The 20445-nt window shown below is 46.5% G+C and overlaps 1 protein-coding gene across 11 annotated transcripts in view; it reads left to right on the top strand.

Moving 5' to 3' along the window:
• LOC120019714 (afadin-like) overlaps positions 1 to 20445 on the top strand; it is a 120369-nt gene that overhangs the window by 61039 nt on the left and 38885 nt on the right. For 7 of the 11 annotated variants that reach the window (XM_038963125.1, XM_038963124.1, XM_038963127.1 and 4 more), the window contains exons 6-15: positions 4502 to 4659; positions 5540 to 5627; positions 5841 to 5999; positions 7337 to 7381; positions 8222 to 8316; positions 8455 to 8708; positions 14061 to 14130; positions 15959 to 16050; positions 18174 to 18235; positions 19799 to 20004. In XM_038963125.1, the coding sequence (XP_038819053.1) occupies positions 4502 to 4659; positions 5540 to 5627; positions 5841 to 5999; positions 7337 to 7381; positions 8222 to 8316; positions 8455 to 8708; positions 14061 to 14130; positions 15959 to 16050; positions 18174 to 18235; positions 19799 to 20004 (1229 nt within the window). The remainder of the gene's footprint in view (positions 1 to 4501; positions 4660 to 5539; positions 5628 to 5840; positions 6000 to 7336; positions 7382 to 8221; positions 8317 to 8454; positions 8709 to 14060; positions 14131 to 15958; positions 16051 to 18173; positions 18236 to 19798; positions 20005 to 20445) is intronic. The other 4 variants (XM_038963126.1, XM_038963128.1, XM_038963122.1 and 1 more) reach the window with 1 other exon arrangement.

Raw genomic sequence — 20445 nt, 5'->3', positions numbered from 1 at the left:
CTCTTCTCCTCCCTCCGTAGTTTTTCTTTTGCAGCCTCTTCTCTGTATCCCAAGTCTGTTTTGGTCAACTGGTGACGATATGACATAACTGTTTTAAAAATGCGTTGATCTCAAGTGTTATTTAGAAGAAGTAAAAACATTTGTTTTTAATCTAGTTTAATCTGATCCTAGATCTGAGGTTAGGGGCAACTTTCTACCTCTGGCCACTTCTTTAATTAGACTAGCTTCTTAGAGGCACATGAGGGGAGGGCTTCTTTTGATTTATAGTTAATCCATGAGGTGCTCTTTGATCATGGGGTGAAATACTATGGAACAAACAGAAGTTGATGCAGCATAGTAAACTGCCGTTGTGCGAGCAAACTTACAGAAGTAATCAAGGCGCTCTCATGTAGTGAATAAATGTAAAAGCCTTTCATGTATTACGGCTAGGCAGGGCAAAAATAAATAAAAAACGTCTCGTCGCAGCTACAACAGCCTTCCTCAAGGTGACAAAGAATAGTGGTGGACAAACATGTTTATCGCAACTCTTACAGGAAGTGACTCAATTCTTTGTAATTGATAAAGGGGAAAAAACACATTCAAGAAACAAAGAGGAACAAAATAAACATGGGATAAGGAGAGTGCAACACCACAAATGAAATGTAATATCGTTAAAGGAAAAAACAAACTGTATACGAGCTCATGTTAGCAGACTTCTGAATAGAGAACAACAATGAAGAACAAAAAAATTCAACACATCTCTTACAGGAAGGGAGAATACTTAATTTCCTCGTTTAGACCATGGCAATGCAGTGGCCCTTATTCTAAAGATCCAGTTTAAAGATCCCTGTCCTTGAGCCTTCTCTTAGTACGTCCTATGTAAAAGCACCCACATGGGCAATCCAGCCACTACATCAACACATGTGGTGTTGCACTTGACAGATTCTAGGTCCCTGAACAGATTTGTTTTTACAATGTGATTGCAGTTACCACATGGGAAGTTGCTTGGGGAGCCAACTTGGCTTAGTTACGCGGGTGAGTTCGCTGCGCACCAACTTATCCTTGAGGGTAGGGGCCCTTCTGTAGGAAAATGCTGCCGGTTCAGAGAACACATCGACTTATGGTCACTTTCAATGATACTCCAATTGCGTTGAATGATATCCTGAACCCCGGCTACCTCTTCGCTGTGGCGGGTCAGAGAGTAGATTTGGTTTGGGGGTTTGAAGCCTGTGGGTGTGTTTTGAGAAGTCTTTCTCTTTCCAGAGATTTAGCTTTGGTGAGAGACTTGTTTAACACTAGGTTTGCATCCCTGTTGCTGAAACCTAGAATGCATTTCCACAGCTTTTTCCTCAATCTTCCTCACTGTCAACAAATACGGCGCAGCCTTTGAATTGAAATTGTCTGAAGGGAATGTTCTTAATCAGACTAGCAGGGTGAAAACTGTCCGCCCTGAGCATAGTATTGCGGCACGTACTTTTCCTGTAAATGTTGGTGTGGAGTGAGCCACCAGAAAGTACATTTCTATTTGACTGTATTCTAAACTCAGTTTCACATTCCCATTGAGGGAATTAACCTATTTATGGAATTATAACCATTCATTTTCGGTTCCAGAGAACACAAAAAATGTATCTGCCATACCATACCATTTTGTAACATAAAATCGTTAGCAGAACAGAGAATAAACTACTCTTCCCAAAGTCCCATAAATAAGTTTGCATAGTTTGGAGCGACTCAAGCCCCCATAGCAGTCCCCTTCTGTTGTCTGGAGAGCTGGTCCTGGAAAAGGAAAATGTTGTTTAGCAAATTTGTTTTTAACTGACTTGCCTAGTTAAATAAAGGTTCAAGTCAAAAAAAGAAGGAAAATGTGTTTAATTGAAGGAGAATGTCAGCAGGGGGCGTACTTTCCTCTGGCCTCAGTTGGAGATGATGCTTAAAAGCCTCCAGACCGTCATTGTGTACAATATTGGTGTAAAGAGATTCAACATCCATTGTTAGCAAATAGGAAGGTCCATCATCTTTGAGCGCAGAGTGTGAGTGGTATCTTAAAGGAAACAGACGAGTTTAGACACCAGGCTTAATGTAGAAATCAACATGCATAGAGGCATGCTCTGATATAGGATCATTTTTGCTTGTGATTGGCCTTCCAGGAGGGTTATGAGGATCCTTGTGGATTTTTGGTAACATGTAGTAGCAAGCAAACCTAGGATGGACAGGGAGAAGAAAGTAATATTAGGGTGCGTTCGTAAATTGCCTCCAGTGTGTCAGTGCCCTCTGGGTCGTTCATAAATTCAGAGCGTTGTCAGATTGTCTGTTCATAAGTTCAGAGTTTTCGCACACTGGACGCTCTGGCTGAGGAGTAGGGTTGATCTGGGCGTTCTGACCTCACAATGGCAGTTGACACCCAAGCCAACTGGCTAAAGTTGTCTAGCTTGCTATCTACTTCCAGACACAAATGAGCGAACCTCACTGACCATTTTACTCGCCCTAGCAGAGCTGTTTTCATGTTATCTAGAGCGTTAGTGACTAGCTGGTGCTGCGGTTACTGACACGGTCATATCCAACGTTTGTAAATTTGAGTTGAGAGTTTGTAAATTCGTCAATTATTCCGCACTCTGGCACATTCAGATGAGAGGTATTTAAATGGGTGAAAGTTGTTATTATTTTTATTTATTTAATTTATTTTTTCTTCCTTTCCCCAATTTCGTGGTATCCAATTGTCTCTTCACTGCAACTCCCATTTGGACTCGGGAGAGGCGGAGGTCTAGAGCCATGCGTCCTCGAAACACGACACAATGCCCGCTTATCCCGGAAGCCAGCCACACCAATGTGTCAGAGGAAACACCGTACACCTGGCGACCGTGTCAGCATGCATGCGACCGGCCCGCCACAGGAGTCGCTAGAGCATGATGGGACAAGGACATCCCTGCTGACCAAACCCTCCCCTAACCCGTACGACGTGCGCCGTCCCAATTGTGCGCCGTCCCATGGGTCTCCCGGTCGCGGCCGGCTGCGACAGAGCCTGTACTCGAACCAGGATCTCTAGTGGCACAGCTAGCACTGTAATGCAGTGCCTTAGATCACTGCGCCACTCGGGAGTCCCGAGAATTCTGAAATCGGAGATAACCAGAGTGAATTTACGAACGCACCCTTAGTGGTCCACTTTTCATCTTTGGCATGGCCCAAGATATCACCCAACTCTAATTTCATATTCTCCAAAGGGCTAGAAACCAAAGGCAGGTAATAGTCAGTGTTGAGCTGTCTTTAGGCTTTCTGTTCATATTTGTCCCTCCCCCATAAAATATCTGTCACACTGTGAACGTTGTCATTCTCAGAAAGCCATTTAATGGCTTCATTTTCTTGTTTAGTGAGATTACCTCTGTACACCTTATTCCTGTGTTCAAGTAGTTTATCGACATTGCGAGACATTTTTTTGGGGTGAAGGCATTAAGGAAAAACATTGTTGTTAACTGGGAAAATGGTGGACTTGTTTGAAAACGAGGTTTAGGAATGGCATCTTGCTTCTGGAAGGCTGACCTTGCCATGGTATTGTAAGGCTGTTGCTTATACCAAACCTCCATGTGCATATTCCAATAGAATTTGATGCTGGTCTACGATCGATGTTGGTGGTAGTATTGGGTGATTTTTCTTTTTAGGTAAAAATGTTTTTCTCTATTCAAACGTTAGCTAACGTGAGCTCGTGTACACAGATAGTTTTTTCTTTTTATGATTTCTGTGGTGTTGCATTCTCATTATCCCATGTTTATTTTGTTCATCTTTGTATCTTGAATGTGTCCCCCCCCCCAAGTTTGTTTCCTTTATCAATTACATATGGTAAAGAATTGAGTCACTTCCTGTGAGAGTTGCGATATAAACGTGTTTGTCCACCACTATTCTTTGTCACCCTGAGGAAGGCTGTTGTAGCTGCGACGAGACGTTTTTATTTATTTTTGCCCTGCCTAGCCGTAATACATGAAAGGCTTTTACATTTATTCACTACATGAGAGCGCCTTGATTACTTCTGTAAGTTTGTTTGAACAACGGCAGTTCCTGCATGATAAAAATTACTATCCAGCATCAACTTATCAGACTTTCTCCTATTGAGTGATATCCAGACCTCAGATGTTATGTAATCTGGAGGCCTGAACCATAAGCCCTCTGGTCTTCTCTGCTGGTTCACTCTCAGCTAAAAACCCCTCTATCTGACACGGACATAAACCCCCTTCCCACTTCCTCCTCAGTCTCTCTCTCTCTCTAGTCCCAGTCCAGAGGAGTAAAGCCCTGTGTGAAATGGGCAAGCGTCCTAGACCTACAGCCCTGTCTGTTAACTCAGAGCCAGTCTGTAGTCTGATAGAGAGAGAAAAGAAAGAGTGTGTGACAGAGTGCTGATGGTGAGGTATGCTGCTATGTGGAATATTTCTGCAAAAGGAAAACAAAATATATTGAGTACAGATGTGGCACAATAAAATGAATGTGTCACGTGCTGTGTGTGTATGTTACTCCAACTCCTGTTTCTGTCTCTTAGGGGGGACGTTGAGGATCTATGCAGACAGTCTGAAGCCCAACATCCCTTATAAGACCATCCTGCTGTCTACTACAGACATGGCAGACTTTGCTGTGGTGGAGGCCCTGGAGAAGTACGGCTTGGAGAAGGAGAACCCCCGGGAGTACTGCATCGCCAGGGTAAGAGTCCGCACCCCATCCCTTACCAAGAACAACTAGACCTTACTCTCCCCCGTTGGAAGCCAACCGTGGTCCTGGAGAGCTTTCATTCCGACCCAGCACCAACCCGCCTGATTCAACTCTGTCTCATCCAGCCATCCACACTCTTCCTAGTCGTCTGTCAGATTAAAACAGGAAAGGGACTGTTGACACAGTCTTCGGTTTGGTTGTAATTTAATTGCTTTTCTTCAAAGTGCCAGGCCAGCAGGTGTGTGTGTGTATGTAGTCCCGGGAAGGGATGACAGAGTAGCAGCAGAATGGCTGGCCTAATCTCTCCTGTCACCATGTGACAGACATCTCCACGCTAAAGCGCTGACCTTCGCCGCCACATGCCTCCTATCCCTGCCGCCTGACAGCTCCAGTCACAGCCAATCACATTCAGTTCCCCCTCCCTCTCTCCAGCCTTCCATCCGCCTCTCAATTATACACCTGTCGTTAATATATACAACATCAAACTGCTGTGACCAGACATGGACAGCGCATGTTTCTCACCAGCGTCTTGTTGGACAGTCAGTCATTACTACAGCAGAGATGTGAGGGAGAGACCATTATTAGGGAGAGAAGGAGGGAGAGAGGGTTGGACAGGAATAGAGTGAGAGGTCATGTCTGCGTGAAGGAGACATGGAGGGAGACATACCAAGGAAAAGGGAGAGCAGCTAGCTATTGGCTTATGTTCTAATGGAAAATAATCAAATGGTTTGGAACACATCCTATGTACACCCTATATACACCACACTATATTTAAGCCATGGTTGTGTGGTCACAAGTCGATGCATGTTGATATGTCACTCTTCCAGTTGAATGTGTGGTGGTTTTACGGTTGTGTTTTGTGGTCCTGCAGCACACAGATGACAAGTCTGGGAAGGAGATCGTCCTGGACGATACGGAGTGTCCTCTTCAGATCTTCAGAGACTGGCCCAACGACAGAGGTAGTGTTGACGCAAAAGTCTCAATGAAACGTGCAGATCTAAAGGGAGTTGACTTTACAAGAACAATCAAAAGCTAGTTTTAACCGACTTGGTTGTTGAGGTTTTAAACTAGTTCATTGTCTGTATGGGTTGTGTTTTTATCTGACGTCCCCCGTCTGTACTGCCCTCTCCTGGTAGCTCTGGGTCACAACGCAGCTCCTTGTGTTGTTTCAGGAGCCCTAGTGTTCCAGCTGAAGAAGAGACCTCCAGACTACGTGCCTAAGAAGGGCCGGAAACCAGAGGACAAGGGCCTCAGAGGGAAGGGCATGGACGGGCCCTTGTACGGCTCTCTACCCCCAGAGAAACTGCCTTACCTGGTGGAGCTCAGCCCAGGTGCATCTCACACACACACACACACACACACACACACACACACACACACACACACACATAGATACAGGAAGACACACACTTGAAGATACACACATTCCCAGCTGACGCCGAACACAAGAGAGCACAGACATTCTGTAAGGAAGGCCCAGTTAGTTCGACTCACATAGCCAACAGAACTGTGTAATGGCTGTGTGATTGTGCACTGACATTCACACACCTGTAGCGGCAGTGTAGGAAATATACTGAATGGACCAGACTTCCTGATGCCCTGAGTACAAGGTGAGTGAGTGGGCCTTAGAAGCATCTCCTTCCCAGTTTATTGTACCCCCTCCCCCTCCCACTCCACCAAGAGAATACATCAGGTCTAAGTTAGCTAGTCCTCAGATAGATGTTGTGTCCAGTAACTTGGCGAGTCCTCACTGCTGGGCTTGCCCTAACAGCTGCTTGTTGCCCTCCATGCTCCCCTGACCAACCTATCACCCAAACAGCTAACTAACCCTGTCTCAAGACCATCTTAACCCCGTCAGAGATGTATTTAGTAGTTAATAGTTATTCAGGTATCTAAGAGATTTGGTTTGAAGGTTTGAGTTCCGTTTGAGTGCATTGCAACAAAAGAGCATGTCTCCCAGGCTAGGGTTTTCTTCTTTCCGCATGAGGGATTCAAGGTGTGTGTTGAGTGTTTGGGGGAAAGCTGTGTGTGGAAGTCTGAAGTGTGTGTGTTTGGACTATTTCCCTGCATGTTCGCACAAGTATGTGTGTGTGTGTGTGTGGACTCTGGGGTGTGTGTGGACCCTGGGGGGTGTGTGTGTGGACCCTGGGGGGTGTGTGTGGACTCTAGAGTGTGCGCGTCTGTGTGTGGACTCTGGGGTGTGCGCGTCTGTGTGTGGACTCTGGGGTGTGCGCGTCTGTGTGTGGACTCTGGGGTGTGCGCGTCTGTGTGTGGACTCTGGGGTGTGCGCGTCTGTGTGTGGACTCTGGGGTGTGCGCGTCTGTGTGTGGACTCTGGGGTGTGCTCGTCTGTGTGTGGACTCTGGGGTGTGCTCGTCTGTGTGTGGACTCTGGGGTGTGCGCGTCTGTGTGTGGACTCTGGGGTGTGCGCGTCTGTGTGTGGACTCTGGGGTGTGCGCGTCTGTGTGTGGACTCTGGGGTGTGCGCGTCTGTGTGTGGACTCTGGGGTGCGCGTGTGAGGCAAAGAATGGCGCTGCATTTTCTCCTTGCTGCAACATTTTCAACCTCTGCTCTGTGTGTGTGTGTCCTCTCTCCTGGCCTCCTCTGGCATGGTGTTTGTTCTGTCTGTCCCTACTGCGACCGCCTCCTCTGCATGTCTGCTCACCTAGGGAGGGGGAATCACTATGGCTACTACACGTATCAGCACCTGGAAGGTAAACCTGCCTACCCACCACACATGCCTCTCCTCCACTCTCATCACCAGACCCATCTACTGCTGTGTTTCTCTGGAAACAAGCTGGCTTGTGGTAGAAGTTGCCCTTAACTACAGATCTAGGATCAGATTACCCTGAAGATTGAGAATTCTATTTTTGACCGTTATAGTGATGGAAACCGATCTGATCGTATCAGTGGTTAGGTTCAACTTCTACCCACTCTCAAAAGTTGCCCTTTGACACAGATCTAGGATCAGCTTCTCCACCCCCAAAATGTTGACCATAACTATTACGGGGAAACGGCACAAAACAGACCTGAGATCAGTGTCTATGAGCAACTGAATGCTACTTTCCTGAATTCCTTTTTGCGCCATGATTCAGCCAATCAGAGGAGGGCCTCACTGTCTAGGGCGGGGTTGTGTGAAGGCTAGCCACGTTAAGTCAGCTCCTCTGCACCAAGCCACGTTTAAGGCCCATGACCAATATTGTTTGGCTTAACAATAGCAAGTGCTTTTTTGCAAATGAGGATTTTCACAACTAACAACATTTTCAGAAGACGAATACATGTTAACGAAGTTCCTGCTTGCTTTTACTAAAATATGTGGTTTACTAATCAAAATACACAACTGATCTGGTCTACTGGTAGTTGTTAGGAATACATGGTTTTGTCTGTCTCTTTCCCCTCGTGTATGTATTGTGTGTGAGGTGTACGACTCAAATCCCCGCACTGTAGTGTGTGTCTCCTGCTGTGCTCTGTAGTGCGTGTTTGTGTCTCTGTGTGTAGTGAGTGTGTGTCTCTCCATATTGTGTGTATTGACTATCTCCTGGTCTCCAACATAGACGGCTCCGACTCCAGGGACAAACCAAAGCTCTACCGTCTGCAGCACAGTGTCACTGAGGTGGGCTCAGACACGACAGACGACGGCTCCATCCAGGTAAGGACCTGCCCTTTGTGTGTGTGTGTGTGTGTGGTCACGTGCTACATTGAGCTAGCTGTAAGTTACTAGCCTAGACTGGACTATAAGTTAGCTGAGTTCAAGGGTGTTGTGATACTGAGTGTATTTTGTCTCCAGCTGTTTGGTCCAGGTATCCTGCCCCACCACTGCAAACTGATGCACACAGAGGGTCTGGTGACAGTGACGCCACACAGTCTGGAGGCTGAGACCTACGTGGATGGCCAGTGTGTCACAGAGACCACCGTGCTGCGAAGCGGAGCCACACTGCAGTTCGGAGCCTCCCACGTCTTCAAGTTTGTGGACCCCAGCTACGACCACAGCATGGGCAAGGGAGGGCCCGGACCGATGATTAGAGGAAGGCACAAGTCAGGGTAGGTGGAGTGACTGCTGTTGACACAGGTGGGCATACCCACACACATACAGACACACACACACTTGGAGGCTAGGTCTCTCATCCCAGTGGTGATAGCAGGAATGGCTTTGAATGAATAGGCCCAGGGACAGGAAGCAGTGACCTGCTGAAACCAGTGTCATCAGACTCAGGATGTGTCTCTCAGCTGGGTGACAGAGGAGCACGAAGGTGGCTCTCATCTCAGTCCTCTGAACACACCAAACAGCTTCCTATTTACACGTGCCAGACAGCAGAGAGGACATCAGGTGCAGCCTAAACGGAAGCCTGTTCCCTATATAGTGCACTTATTTTTCACTAGCATTGCAAAAGCATCACAAATCATTGTATTTGGTTCAAAGCGTTCTCTTAGACCTCAACCTGGAGTTGTGCATTAAAGGTGTGACCGTTGAAAAAGTTGAACTTCCAGGAATAACATTGGATAGTCAGTTATCATGGTCAAGTGATATTGACCAAGTTGTTGTGAAGATGGGGAGGGGGTATGTCTGTTATAAACATATGTTCTGTGTTTTTGACACGGACCAACTGTACTAATTGTTCAGGCGCTGGTCTCATCTTGATTACTGTCAGGTAATATCGTCAGGTGCAGCAAAGAACGACCTAGCAAAGCTGCAGCTGGCTCAAAGCAAAGCTGCAGCTGGCTCAAAGCAAAGCTGCAGCTGGCTCAAAGCAAAGCTGCAGCTGGCTCAAAGCAAAGCTGCAGCTGGCTCAAAGCAAAGCTGCAGCTGGCTCAAAGCAAAGCTGCAGCTGGCTCAAAGCAAAGCTGCAGCTGGCTCAAAGCAAAGCTGCAGCTGGCTCAAAGCAAAGCTGCAGCTGGCTCAAAGCAAAGCTGCAGCTGGCTCAAAGCAAAGCTGCAGCTGGCTCAAAGCAAAGCTGCAGCTGGCTCAAAGCAAAGCTGCAGCTGGCTCAAAGCAAAGCAAAGCTGGCTCAAGCAAAGCAAAGCTGGCTCAAGCAAAGCAAAGCTGGCTCAAGCAAAGCTGGCTCAAGCAAAGCAAAGCTGGCTCAAGCAAAGCAAAGCTGGCTCAAGCAAAGCTGGCTCAAGCAAAGCTGGCTCAAGCAAAGCTGGCTCAAGCAAAGCAAAGCTGGCTCAAGCAAAGCAAAGCTGGCTCAAGCAAGGCAAAGCTGGCTCAAGCAAAGCAAAGCTGGCTCAAGCAAAGCAAAGCTGGCTCAAGCAAAGCAAAGCTGGCTCAAAGCAAAGCAAAGCTGGCTCAAAGCAAAGCAAAGCTGGCTCAAAGCAAAGCAAAGCTGGCTCAAAGCAAAGCAAAGCTGGCTCAAAGCAAAGCAAAGCTGCACGCATTGGCCTTAACTGCACACACAGAAATAACATCAACGCCGCGTGTGATCGTTATTTAATGATTGACGAGAAATGTACTGTTCTTCTCTCCTAGTCTTTTTAAGAAACGTGTGTGTTGAAAATGCCTAACCACTTGTATAATCTATTTGCGTACACTTCAGAGTCTGACATGCATACCCCACCAGACACGCAACTGTGGGTTTCTTCACGGTACCCAAACAAAAAACAGATTGAATGCTTCCCTCAGTTATGTATAGAGCCATGTCATGGTGGAATGCTCTGCCACCAGAGGTTACTCAGACAAAAAACGAGTTAAAACACATGATCACAGCACCGCTCCTCTTTCTAACGATCTAATTTAACTGGATATATGAATGTGGATATGAGTAGTAGTGTGTAAGTTGTGTTGTCTTTCCTATATCTCGTATTTTTAGTGCGTCGTGCGTTCGTCACAACGAATGCACTATGAAGGGAATAGTGCCATTTGGAATGTAGACATCTTGTAACCCAGCCATGGCCTTCCTGCTAGTCATTCAGGTCCAGAACTATGTGGCCTCAGTACACCTCGGTGCATGGGATTTCCTCTGATAGTTGAAGCTTTGATCAGAGCCTATATCCTGTCAGGTATCCTACCCACCACTATAACTTCTCTCTAGCTGTGGCTTTACTGCTCTCTGTGTCTGCATCAGAGAAGTCAGTTCTGCTGAATTCCATATCCAGGGTTCTGACTAGAGGTCGACCGATTAATCGGAAGGGCCGATTTCAAGTTTTCATAATAATCGGAAATTGGTCATTTTGGATGCCGATTTTGCAGATTTTTTTTACACCCTTATTTAACTAGGCAAGTCAGTTAAGAACACATTCTTATTTTCAATGAAGGCCTAGGAACGGTGGGTTAACTGCCTTGTTCAGGGGCAGAACGCCAGATTTTTACCTTGTCAGCTCAGGGATTCAATCTTGCAACCTTACGGTTAACTAGTCCAACGCTCTAACAACCTGCCTCACGAGGAGCCCGCCTGTTATGCGAATGCAAATGCTGCTTCGAGGGTGGCTGTTGCGATGTGTTCCTGGTTCGAGCCCAGGTAGCGGCGAAGAGAGGGATGGAAGCTATACTGTTACACTGGCAATACTAAAGTGCCTATAAGAACATCCAATAGTCAAAAGGTATATGAAATACAAAATCGTGTAGAGAGAAATAGTCCTATAATTCCTATAATAACTACAACCTAAAACTTCTTACCTGGGAATATTGAAGACTCATGTTAAAAGGAACCACCAGCTTTCATATGTTCTCATGTTCTGAGCAAGGAACTTAAACGTTAGCTTTCTTACATGGCACATATTGCACTTTAACTTTCTTCTCCAACACTGTTTTTGCATTATTTAAACCAAATTGAACATGTTTCATTATTTATTTGAGGCTAAATTGATTTTATTGATGTGTTAAAATAAGTGTTCATTCAGTATTGTTGTAATTGTCATTATTACAAATAAATAAAAAAAATTGTCTGATTAATCAGTATCGGCTTTTTTGGTCCTCCAATAATCGGTATCGGCGTTGAAAAATCATAATCAATCGACCTCTAGTTCTGACCCTTCTCAAGGTCATGTGAGAGAGAGAGAGAGATTCCCTGGGGGTGGGATGTGACTTGAGGCCTGTAGTTGACCACACCGCTGCCGTGGAAACAGATGCCACATGGACATGAGGGGGAGGAGCCATCTGAACGCAGCAACTCTAGTTCTAATTTAACTCTGCAGAGAGAAGGGGAAAGAGAGGGAGCTGAAGAGAGAGGAGGCAGGGAGAGTGTATTAGAGGAAGAGAAGGGGAAAGAGAGGGAGCTGAAGAGAGAGGAGGAGGCAGGGAATTAGAGGAAGGGAAGGGAGAAGAGAGGGAGAGAAAGTCCAAGAAGGAGAAAAGAGTGCAAAAGGTTAACGGGTGGGGTTATTGCAGGCGAGGGACTGGTACATCTGGGCTGTTGTAAGGACTCTCTAATCTGGCTGGGGTGTGGCCTGAAGTGCCTTGTCATTGAAGAGGGAGGGATGACCAGGAGCCTGACACACAAACATATATTTACACCCACACCGATCACTGATGCAGCCTCCGTGCTCACTATGCACCCTACTCCACCCAGAGAGCGAGACCAGCACAGCGGGTACAGGAAGGGGACAGCTCCAGTGGGTCCTTCACTGCCTGGTGAGTGAGAGTAGAGGCTTTTATGGTAAGAATGGAAGGTAAAGGGCCTGGGATCTCGGCTCCTTCCCACAGAGGAGGAGAATGTGTCGATTTAAGTGGACTTGAGCTGCGTAGGTCTCCAGCACAGAGGCTTGTACACTGTGGTAGATGACTGGAGAAGGACTTTCTAGCCCCTCACTGACAGTAGTTGTATGAGGACTCGTCAAAAAAATATTGACCACATTAGCGTGTTATCAGTCGTTAGGCTTCTAGAGTGCATTTGGCGAGCGGAGACTGGCTGTGGCGTGTTGTTGAATTAGATGTGGTTTTAGCTGTACAGTAATTAGAGGGTCATTAAGTCGGTGTATATCTGGGCTTTTAGTCGAATGACAGAATCCCCATGATGTTAATTTAACCAGCCACGTTAACTTTATGTGTAACATTTGGACTGAACGACGGGCTGGCTGAATGAATTTACGGTTGTGGATGTAGCTGGAAGCCTTAATCTGCCGTTAATGCTGTGGCCTGATGCTGGAGAGGATTACGTCTGGGTGGGAGAGAAGAGAGGGAACGAGAGAGTGGGAGTAATTGTGGCAACGAGAATTGATGGGAGGACTTCAGCTTTTGTGACAGTTCTGATGGTTCTGGTGGATTTCTTGCTTGTTGTACATTGGGCCACGTGTGTTTGCAATGGGACCTCATGCTTGCATCCAATAATTCCATTGCTTTGAACAGTAACGGAAATCAAATGACACCAACGTAGTTCAAACACAGACTGTGTGGTTTGCATGATGTATGAACGTTTGTGATTGAAAAGGCTTTTGACTGAATAAGTGGTTACACAGTTATCCTGTATCAGTGCCCTATGGTCAATTACACAGCTTTCAGTGAGGGCTACTGTCACGTTTCCCTCAGGGCAGACAATATGGCTATGTTTCATCATGGGGCAGCATGGGAAATTCTAAGGCCTTTTCTTAAGAACAGACAGCTCTCTCACACAGCCACACAGTGTGGCTCCCGGCCTGTCATTGCATGTCACCACTAATGTGGTTAGCTGGATTTAATTCAAATGTAGTGCAAGGGTATATTTAGATAAATGTGTTCTAGTCATTCATTTGCAGTGATAAGGCCAATGAAAGGGAATTTCTGTCATTCTGTTGATTGTCCCAGTCCTACGATGGCAGTGTGTGTGTACGTACAGCATGTGGCTGTATTTGAGACTGTGTGTCTGTGCATGTTTATATCAACTCATGTCATTTGTTCCCAGTAATGAAAGTTCCTCCCGCCTAGTGGCAGTTCTGTTCCTGATCTTGACGCTCTCTGTCCCTCTTTCTCCCTCTCCCCGTCCGTGTCCCTGTACCCCCGTCCGTGTCCCTATCCCCCGTCCGTGTCTCTGTCCGTCCATCCGTCTCCCCCCCACCTGTCTCTGTCCCTCTCCACCCTGTCCGTCCGTCTCTGTCCCTTTCCCGTCCATCCGTCTCTGTCTGTCCGTCTCTGTCCCCCCCCCCCCCCCCCCCCCGTCTGTCCCTCTCCCCCCCCTGTCCGTCTCTGTCCCTCTCCCCCCTGTCCGTCTCTGTCCCTCTCCCGTCCGTCCGTCTCTGTCCCTCTCCCGTCCGTCCGTCTCTGTCCCTCTCCCGTCCGTCCGTCTCTGTCCCTCTCCCGTCCGTCCGTCTCTGTCCCTCTCCCGTCCGTCCGTCTCTGTCCCTCTCCCGTCCGTCCGTCTCTGTCCCCCTCTCCTGTCCGTCCCTCTCCCCCTGTCCATTCCTCTGTCTCCCTTTCCGTCCCTCGCTCCCTCTTTCTCTGTCACTTTCTCCCTCTCATTCTCTCTCTGTCCACCTTTCACGCAGGAGTGTTTCTGAGACGACCTTTGACCTGCAAGGGGACATTCACAGTGGGCCGGCCCTCCCCGCCAGCAAGGTACATTAACTACCCTGGTCCTCTGTATCAATGTGTGTCCATACAGTTGAAGTCGGAAGTTTACATACACGTTAGCCAAATACATTTCAACCCAGTTTTTCACAATTCTTGACACTTAATCCTAGTAAAAATTCCCTGTCTTAGGTCAGTTAGGATCACCACTTTATTTTAAGAATGTGAAATGTCAGAATAATAGTAGAGTGATTTTTTTCCCCCCACAGCTTTTATTTCTTTCATCACATTCCCAGTGGGTCAGAAGTTTACATACACTCAGTTAGTATTTGGTAGCATTGCCTTTAAATTGTTTAACTTGGGTCAAACGTTTCGGGTAGCCTTCCACAAGCTTCCCACAATAAGTTGGGTGAATTTTGGCCCTTTCCTCCTGACAGAGCTGGTGTAACTGAGTCAGGTTTGTAGGCCTCCTTGCTCGCACACACTTTTTCAGTTCTGCCCACAAATGTTCTATAGGATTGAGGTCAGGGCTTTGTGATGGCCACTCCAATACCTTGACTTTGTTGTCCTTAAGCCATTTTGCCACAACTTTGGAAGTATGCTTGGGGTCATTGTCCATTTGGAAGACCCATTTGCGACCAAGCTTTACATTTCTGACTGATGTCTTGAGATGTTGCTTCAATATATCCACATAATTTTTCTTCCTCATGATGCCATATATTTTGAGAAGTGCACCAGTCCCTCCTGCAGTAATGCACCCCCACAACATGTTGCTGCCACCCCTGTGCTTCACGGTTGGGATGGTGTTCTTCGGATTGCAAGCCTCCCCCTTTTTCCTCCAAACATAACAATGGTCATTATGGCCAAACAGTTCTATTTTTGTTTCATCAGACCAGAGGACATTTCTCCAAAAAGTACGATCTTTGTTCTCATGTGCAGTTGCAAACCGTAGTCTGGCTTTTTTATGGTGGTTTTGGAGCAGTGGCTTCTTCCTTGCTGAGCGGCCTTTCAGGTTATGTCAATATAGGACTCGTTTTACTGTGGATATAGACACTTTTGTACCTGTTTCCTTCAGCATCTTCACAAGGTCCTTTGCTGCTGTTCTGAGATTGATTTGCACTTTTCGCACCAAAGTACGTTCATCTCTAGGAGACAGAACATGTCTCCTTCCTGAGCGGTATGACGGCTGCGTGGTCCAGTGGTGTTTATACTTGCATACTATTGTTTGTACAGAAAATTGCTCCCAAGGATGAACCAGACTTGTGGAGGTCCACAATTTTTTTCTGAGGTCTTGGCTGATTTCTTTTGATGTTCCCATGATGTCAAGCAAAGAGACACTGAGTTTGAAGGTAGGCCTTGAAATTCATCCACAGGTACACCTCCAATTGACTCAAATGATGTCAATTAGCCTATCAGAAGCTTCTAAAGCAGTGACATAATTTTCTGGAATTTCCCAAGCTGTTTAAAGGCACAGTCAACTTAGTGTATGTAAACTTCTGACCCACTGGAATTGTGATACAGTGAATTATATGTGAAATAATATGTCTGTAAACAATTGTTGGAAAAATGACTTGTGTCATGCACAAAGTAGATGTCCTAACCGACTTCCCAAAACTATAGTTTGTTATCAAGAAATATGTGGAGTGGTTGAAAAACAAGTTTTAATGACTCCAACCTAAGTCTATGTAAACTTCCGACCTCAACTGTATGCCCCTGGTCGCCCTTCCACTTTAGTCTGTACTACTCGTGTGTTTTTTATGTGATTGCGGTGAGTGTGTCGGTGGGTGGGTGTGTGTTAGAGGGATGATAGTGCCATCAGCATCATTGTTGGGCTGCAGAACATTCCATCATACTGTGTATTGCTGTGTCATTGCAGAGCTCAGGTAAGCTGGATATGGAGCGTTCAGCCAACGGCAGTGAGAGAGGCATGGTCAAACCCATGATCCGCGGGGAGCAGCAGGACGGCAGGTGAGACACACATCTGGAATCTCCGTTGTAGTCAATTAAATCCTAATACTTCGGTCAACTGCTACTAGAGACATCTATGTGTTTGTTGTGGTGCTGTCTAGAGAAGCATAACATCTTAACGCTGTCACGCTCTGTCTGTCGGACACCTTATCTCTACATCTTGTGAGCCAGCCAGAGCTCTATTCTCCTCACTGAGCTGTACTGGGTCCCCTCATCAATAATACAGACCACTGAGATGTACTGGGTCCCCTCATCAATAATACAGACCACTGAGATGTACTGGGTCCCCTCATCAATAATACAGACAGACCACTGAGCTGTACTGGGTCCCCTCATCAATAATACAGACAGACCACAGAGCTGTAATGGGTCCCCTCATCAATAATACAGACAGACCACAGAGCTGTAATGGGTCCCCTCATCAATGTTACAGACCACTGAGCTGTACTGGGTCCCCTCATCAATAATACAGACCACTGAGATGTACTGGGTCCCCTCATCAATAATACAGACCACTGAGCTGTACTGGGTCCCCTCATCAATAATACAGACCACTGAGCTGTACTGGGTCCCCTCATCAATAATACAGACAGACTACTGAGCTGTACTGGGTCCCCTCATCAATCATACAGACCAGTGAGCTGTACTGGGTCCCCTCATCAATAATACAGACCACTGAGATGTACTGGGTCCCCTCATCAATCATACAGACCACTGAGATGTACTGGGTCCCCTCATCAATAATACAGACCACTGAGATGTACTGGGTCCTTTCATCAATGATACAGACCACTGAGATGTACTGGGTCCCTTCATCAATAATACAGACAGACTACTGAGCTGTACTGGGTCCCCTCATCAATCATACAGACTACTGAGCTGTACTGGGTCCCCTCATCAATAATACAGACCACTGAGATGTACTGGGTCCTTTCATCAATGATACAGACCACTGAGATGCACTGGGTCCCCTCATCAATAATACAGACAGACCACTGAGATGTACTGGGTCCCTTCATCAATAATACAGACAGACTACTGAGCTGTACTGGGTCCCCTCATCAATCATACAGACTACTGAGCTGTACTGGGTCCCCTCATCAATAATACAGACCACTGAGCTGTACTGGGTCCCCTCATCAATAATACAGACAGACCACTGAGCTGTACTGGGTCCCCTCATCAATAATACATACAGACCACTGAGATGCACTGGGTCCCCTCATCAATAATACAGACAGACCACTGAGCTGTACTGGGTCCCTTCATCAATAATACAGACAGACTACTGAGCTGTACTGGGTCCCCTCATCAATCATACAGACTACTGAGCTGTACTGGGTCCCCTCATCAATAATACAGACAGACCACTGAGCTGTACTGGGTCCCCTCATCAATAATACAGACAGACCACAGAGCTGTAATGGGTCCCCTCATCAATAATACAGACAGACCACAGAGCTGTAATGGGTCCCCTCATCAATGTTACAGACCACTGAGCTGTACTGGGTCCCCTCATCAATAATACAGACCACTGAGATGCACTGGATCCCCTCATCAATAATACAGACCACTGAGCTGTACTGGGTCCCCTCATCAATAATACAGACCACTGAGCTGTACTGGGTCCCCTCATCAATAATACAGACAGACCACTGAGCTGTACTGGGTCCCCTCATCAATAATACATACAGACCACTGAGATGCACTGGGTCCCCTCATCAATAATACAGACAGACCACTGAGCTGTACTGGGTCCCCTGATCAATCATACAGACCAGTGAGCTGTACTGGGTCCCCTCATCAATAATACAGACCACTGAGCTGTACTGGGTCCCCTCATCAATAATACAGACCACTGAGCTGTACTGGGTCCCCTCATCAATAATACAGACCACTGAGCCTGGTACACAAACACAAATAAGGCTGCTCACTCTGACGCATAGGGAAGCTGATGCTCTGACAAACAATTACGGACACACACCCATATCTACAGACACACACACACCAATTATCTACAGAAACACACACACACCCCTTGAGAGGTGGGCGTCGGTGGACATCGGGGTGAATGGGCCCGACTTGTGCTGGTTCACTGAGAACCACCTCTGTCCTCCCCGCAGGTCCCAGGACATCCTGAGGCCAGAACTGACGCTGCCGGCCAGCATCGAGTTCAGGGACAACTGTGAGTACTGCAACCGCCTTTGTTGTGGCTTTCTCTCTCTTTCTGGCTTTTACTCTTTCTCTCGCTTTGGTGCCCATCTTCCCCGGCCTCTCTTTCTGATACTTGCTGTGTAGTTTAGTAAAAGTCATGATAACATAACTCTATGGGCCCATCCACACTCCATCTGAGCGATGCTTTGTGTCGATTTTAAACTGGAGGTCATACCATAAGTGCATTTAGCTAGTGTCTGAAAGATCAATGGGTGGAAAGTATTGATTCATTGTCTGCTGCCTCTGCTAACTGGCTTTTAATGTTTTATTGAACACGGTCATGTTAACATTGAGTGAAATGGTATTATGTAAAACTACACACATTGTTAGACCTTAGTACCATAGAGGTCATATCTGTATGAATGTCTACATGCCTTCGTCAAGCTGTGACAACTGATGTGGTCTCTCTTGCTCTCTTGCGCTATCTCTTGCTAGCCTTAGCGCTATCGTACTATCCCTAACGCTAGCATGATAGCGCTAGAGCTAGCTGCAAAAGGAGCTGTTGGTCCTTTGCCAATGAGTATTTTTTTGTTTTTAAACTGGGTTTAATAAGTAAACATTTTGAACAAATGTAGTAATTTCTATCAGTGGTGAGGAATATTTCTCACAGTAAAGGAGAAAGTGCATCTATGTTTCTACCTCCCCTGTGGTGCAGTGACCACATAAACGCTCCTCTTTGGGTAGACATTTCTTTTTGTCTGCCGGTTTCTATTGCCAATTGGTGGTCACTCAGCCTGTACTTGGTAAGGGTCTGTCTCTGCTTTGTCTCTTATCTCTCTCTCTTTATCTCGCTCTCTTTATCTCTCTATCTCTCGCTCTCAAAATTTAATTTAAGGGCAAGTGAACTAGATAATAAAAATGAACATTACACAAAGTTCCAAAAGAATACTCTTCATCTCCCTCTCTCTCCTCCATCTCCTCCATCTCCCCTCTCTCTCTTCCCCTTCTAATCAATAGGGAGCGTAACCCAACAGTTTATTCTGAATGACATGTAATGGTTCTCCCATGTGATACTACTTCATGTCAGATGGGCTTTCTCTCCAGCCTTCGGCATATCTTTATTAATTTAAGCCATTTTAACTGCCTTTCAAGCTCTTTCATATGCCGAACATTGTTTGTGGACTCTGCAGTCTTGGGCCCGGCTCAGTCAGTCGCTGTATATTTAAAGTTTTATGAGCTCATGTGTTTGGCTAGGGAGCAGAGAGAGCAGAGGCCTTTGATTTCCAATAGAGGGATGTGAGAGAGCAAACCCCGTCACAATGCATTACAAACAACCCTTGCTGGGGAACCAGGAAGACTGGGTTGGGGACAATGTTATCACAAAGCCCATCTGAGTCCCTACTGTAACAAGCTCACACACTGAGACTCCTGGGTGAACCTGTAGCTAGTTAGTTTCTTTAAAGCCGGACTGATATCACCTGTGACCTATGTCATGTAAACTCACACCTTATCCCCTTCTGTCTGCGTGTCTGCCTGTCTGCCTGCCTGTCTGTGTGTCTGCTCGTGTGGATGTCACCTGCCTTGCCCCCTCCAGCCGAAGATGCCTTTCTGTCGGCTATCATCAACTACACCAACAGCTCCACGGTGCACTTCAAGCTGTCCCCCACCTACGTACTGTACATGACCTGTCGCTACGTCATGTCCAGCCACTACCGGCCCGACGTCAGTCCCTCGGAACGCACCCACAAGGTCATAGCCATCGTTAACAAGATGGTGAGCATGATGGAAGGAGTCATCCAGGTGAGTCCACCCTGCCGCCTCGCTCTCTCTTTTTCTTGTCCTGTTTTTAAATCAGCAGGACATTCATGGGTTGAAGCCAGGGCTTGGAGCATATATGACCACGTTATGTCCTGTCAGTTCCCCGAGGAAGGACCACTCTGACAAAGTGTTTATCTGCACTATTTTGTTGTTTTTCTTTTTATTTGCTTAATTCCACTCCCCTCTAAATACAGAGTACCAGGACCAAACCAAACCCCAAAGAAAAACTCAGTATAGCTGACTAGGTAGTACTGGTAGTAGTAGTCGTCGTACTGGTAGTCGTAGTACTAGTAGTAGTAGTCGTAGTAGAGTTTCTCTTGCAAAGTAATCTCTTACTTTATTTATCCAGGTCATTTCCAGAGAATACTTTGTATAGATGCAAATCCCACGTTATGTGTTTGTCTGTCTGTCCAGCGTCTCTGT

Source organism: Salvelinus namaycush, chromosome 24 (genome assembly GCF_016432855.1).
Source record: "Salvelinus namaycush isolate Seneca chromosome 24, SaNama_1.0, whole genome shotgun sequence".
Lineage (NCBI taxonomy): Eukaryota > Metazoa > Chordata > Actinopteri > Salmoniformes > Salmonidae > Salvelinus > Salvelinus namaycush.
The sequence above is the reverse complement of the archived record's forward strand: the minus strand, read 5'-3'. Positions and strand labels throughout refer to the sequence as shown.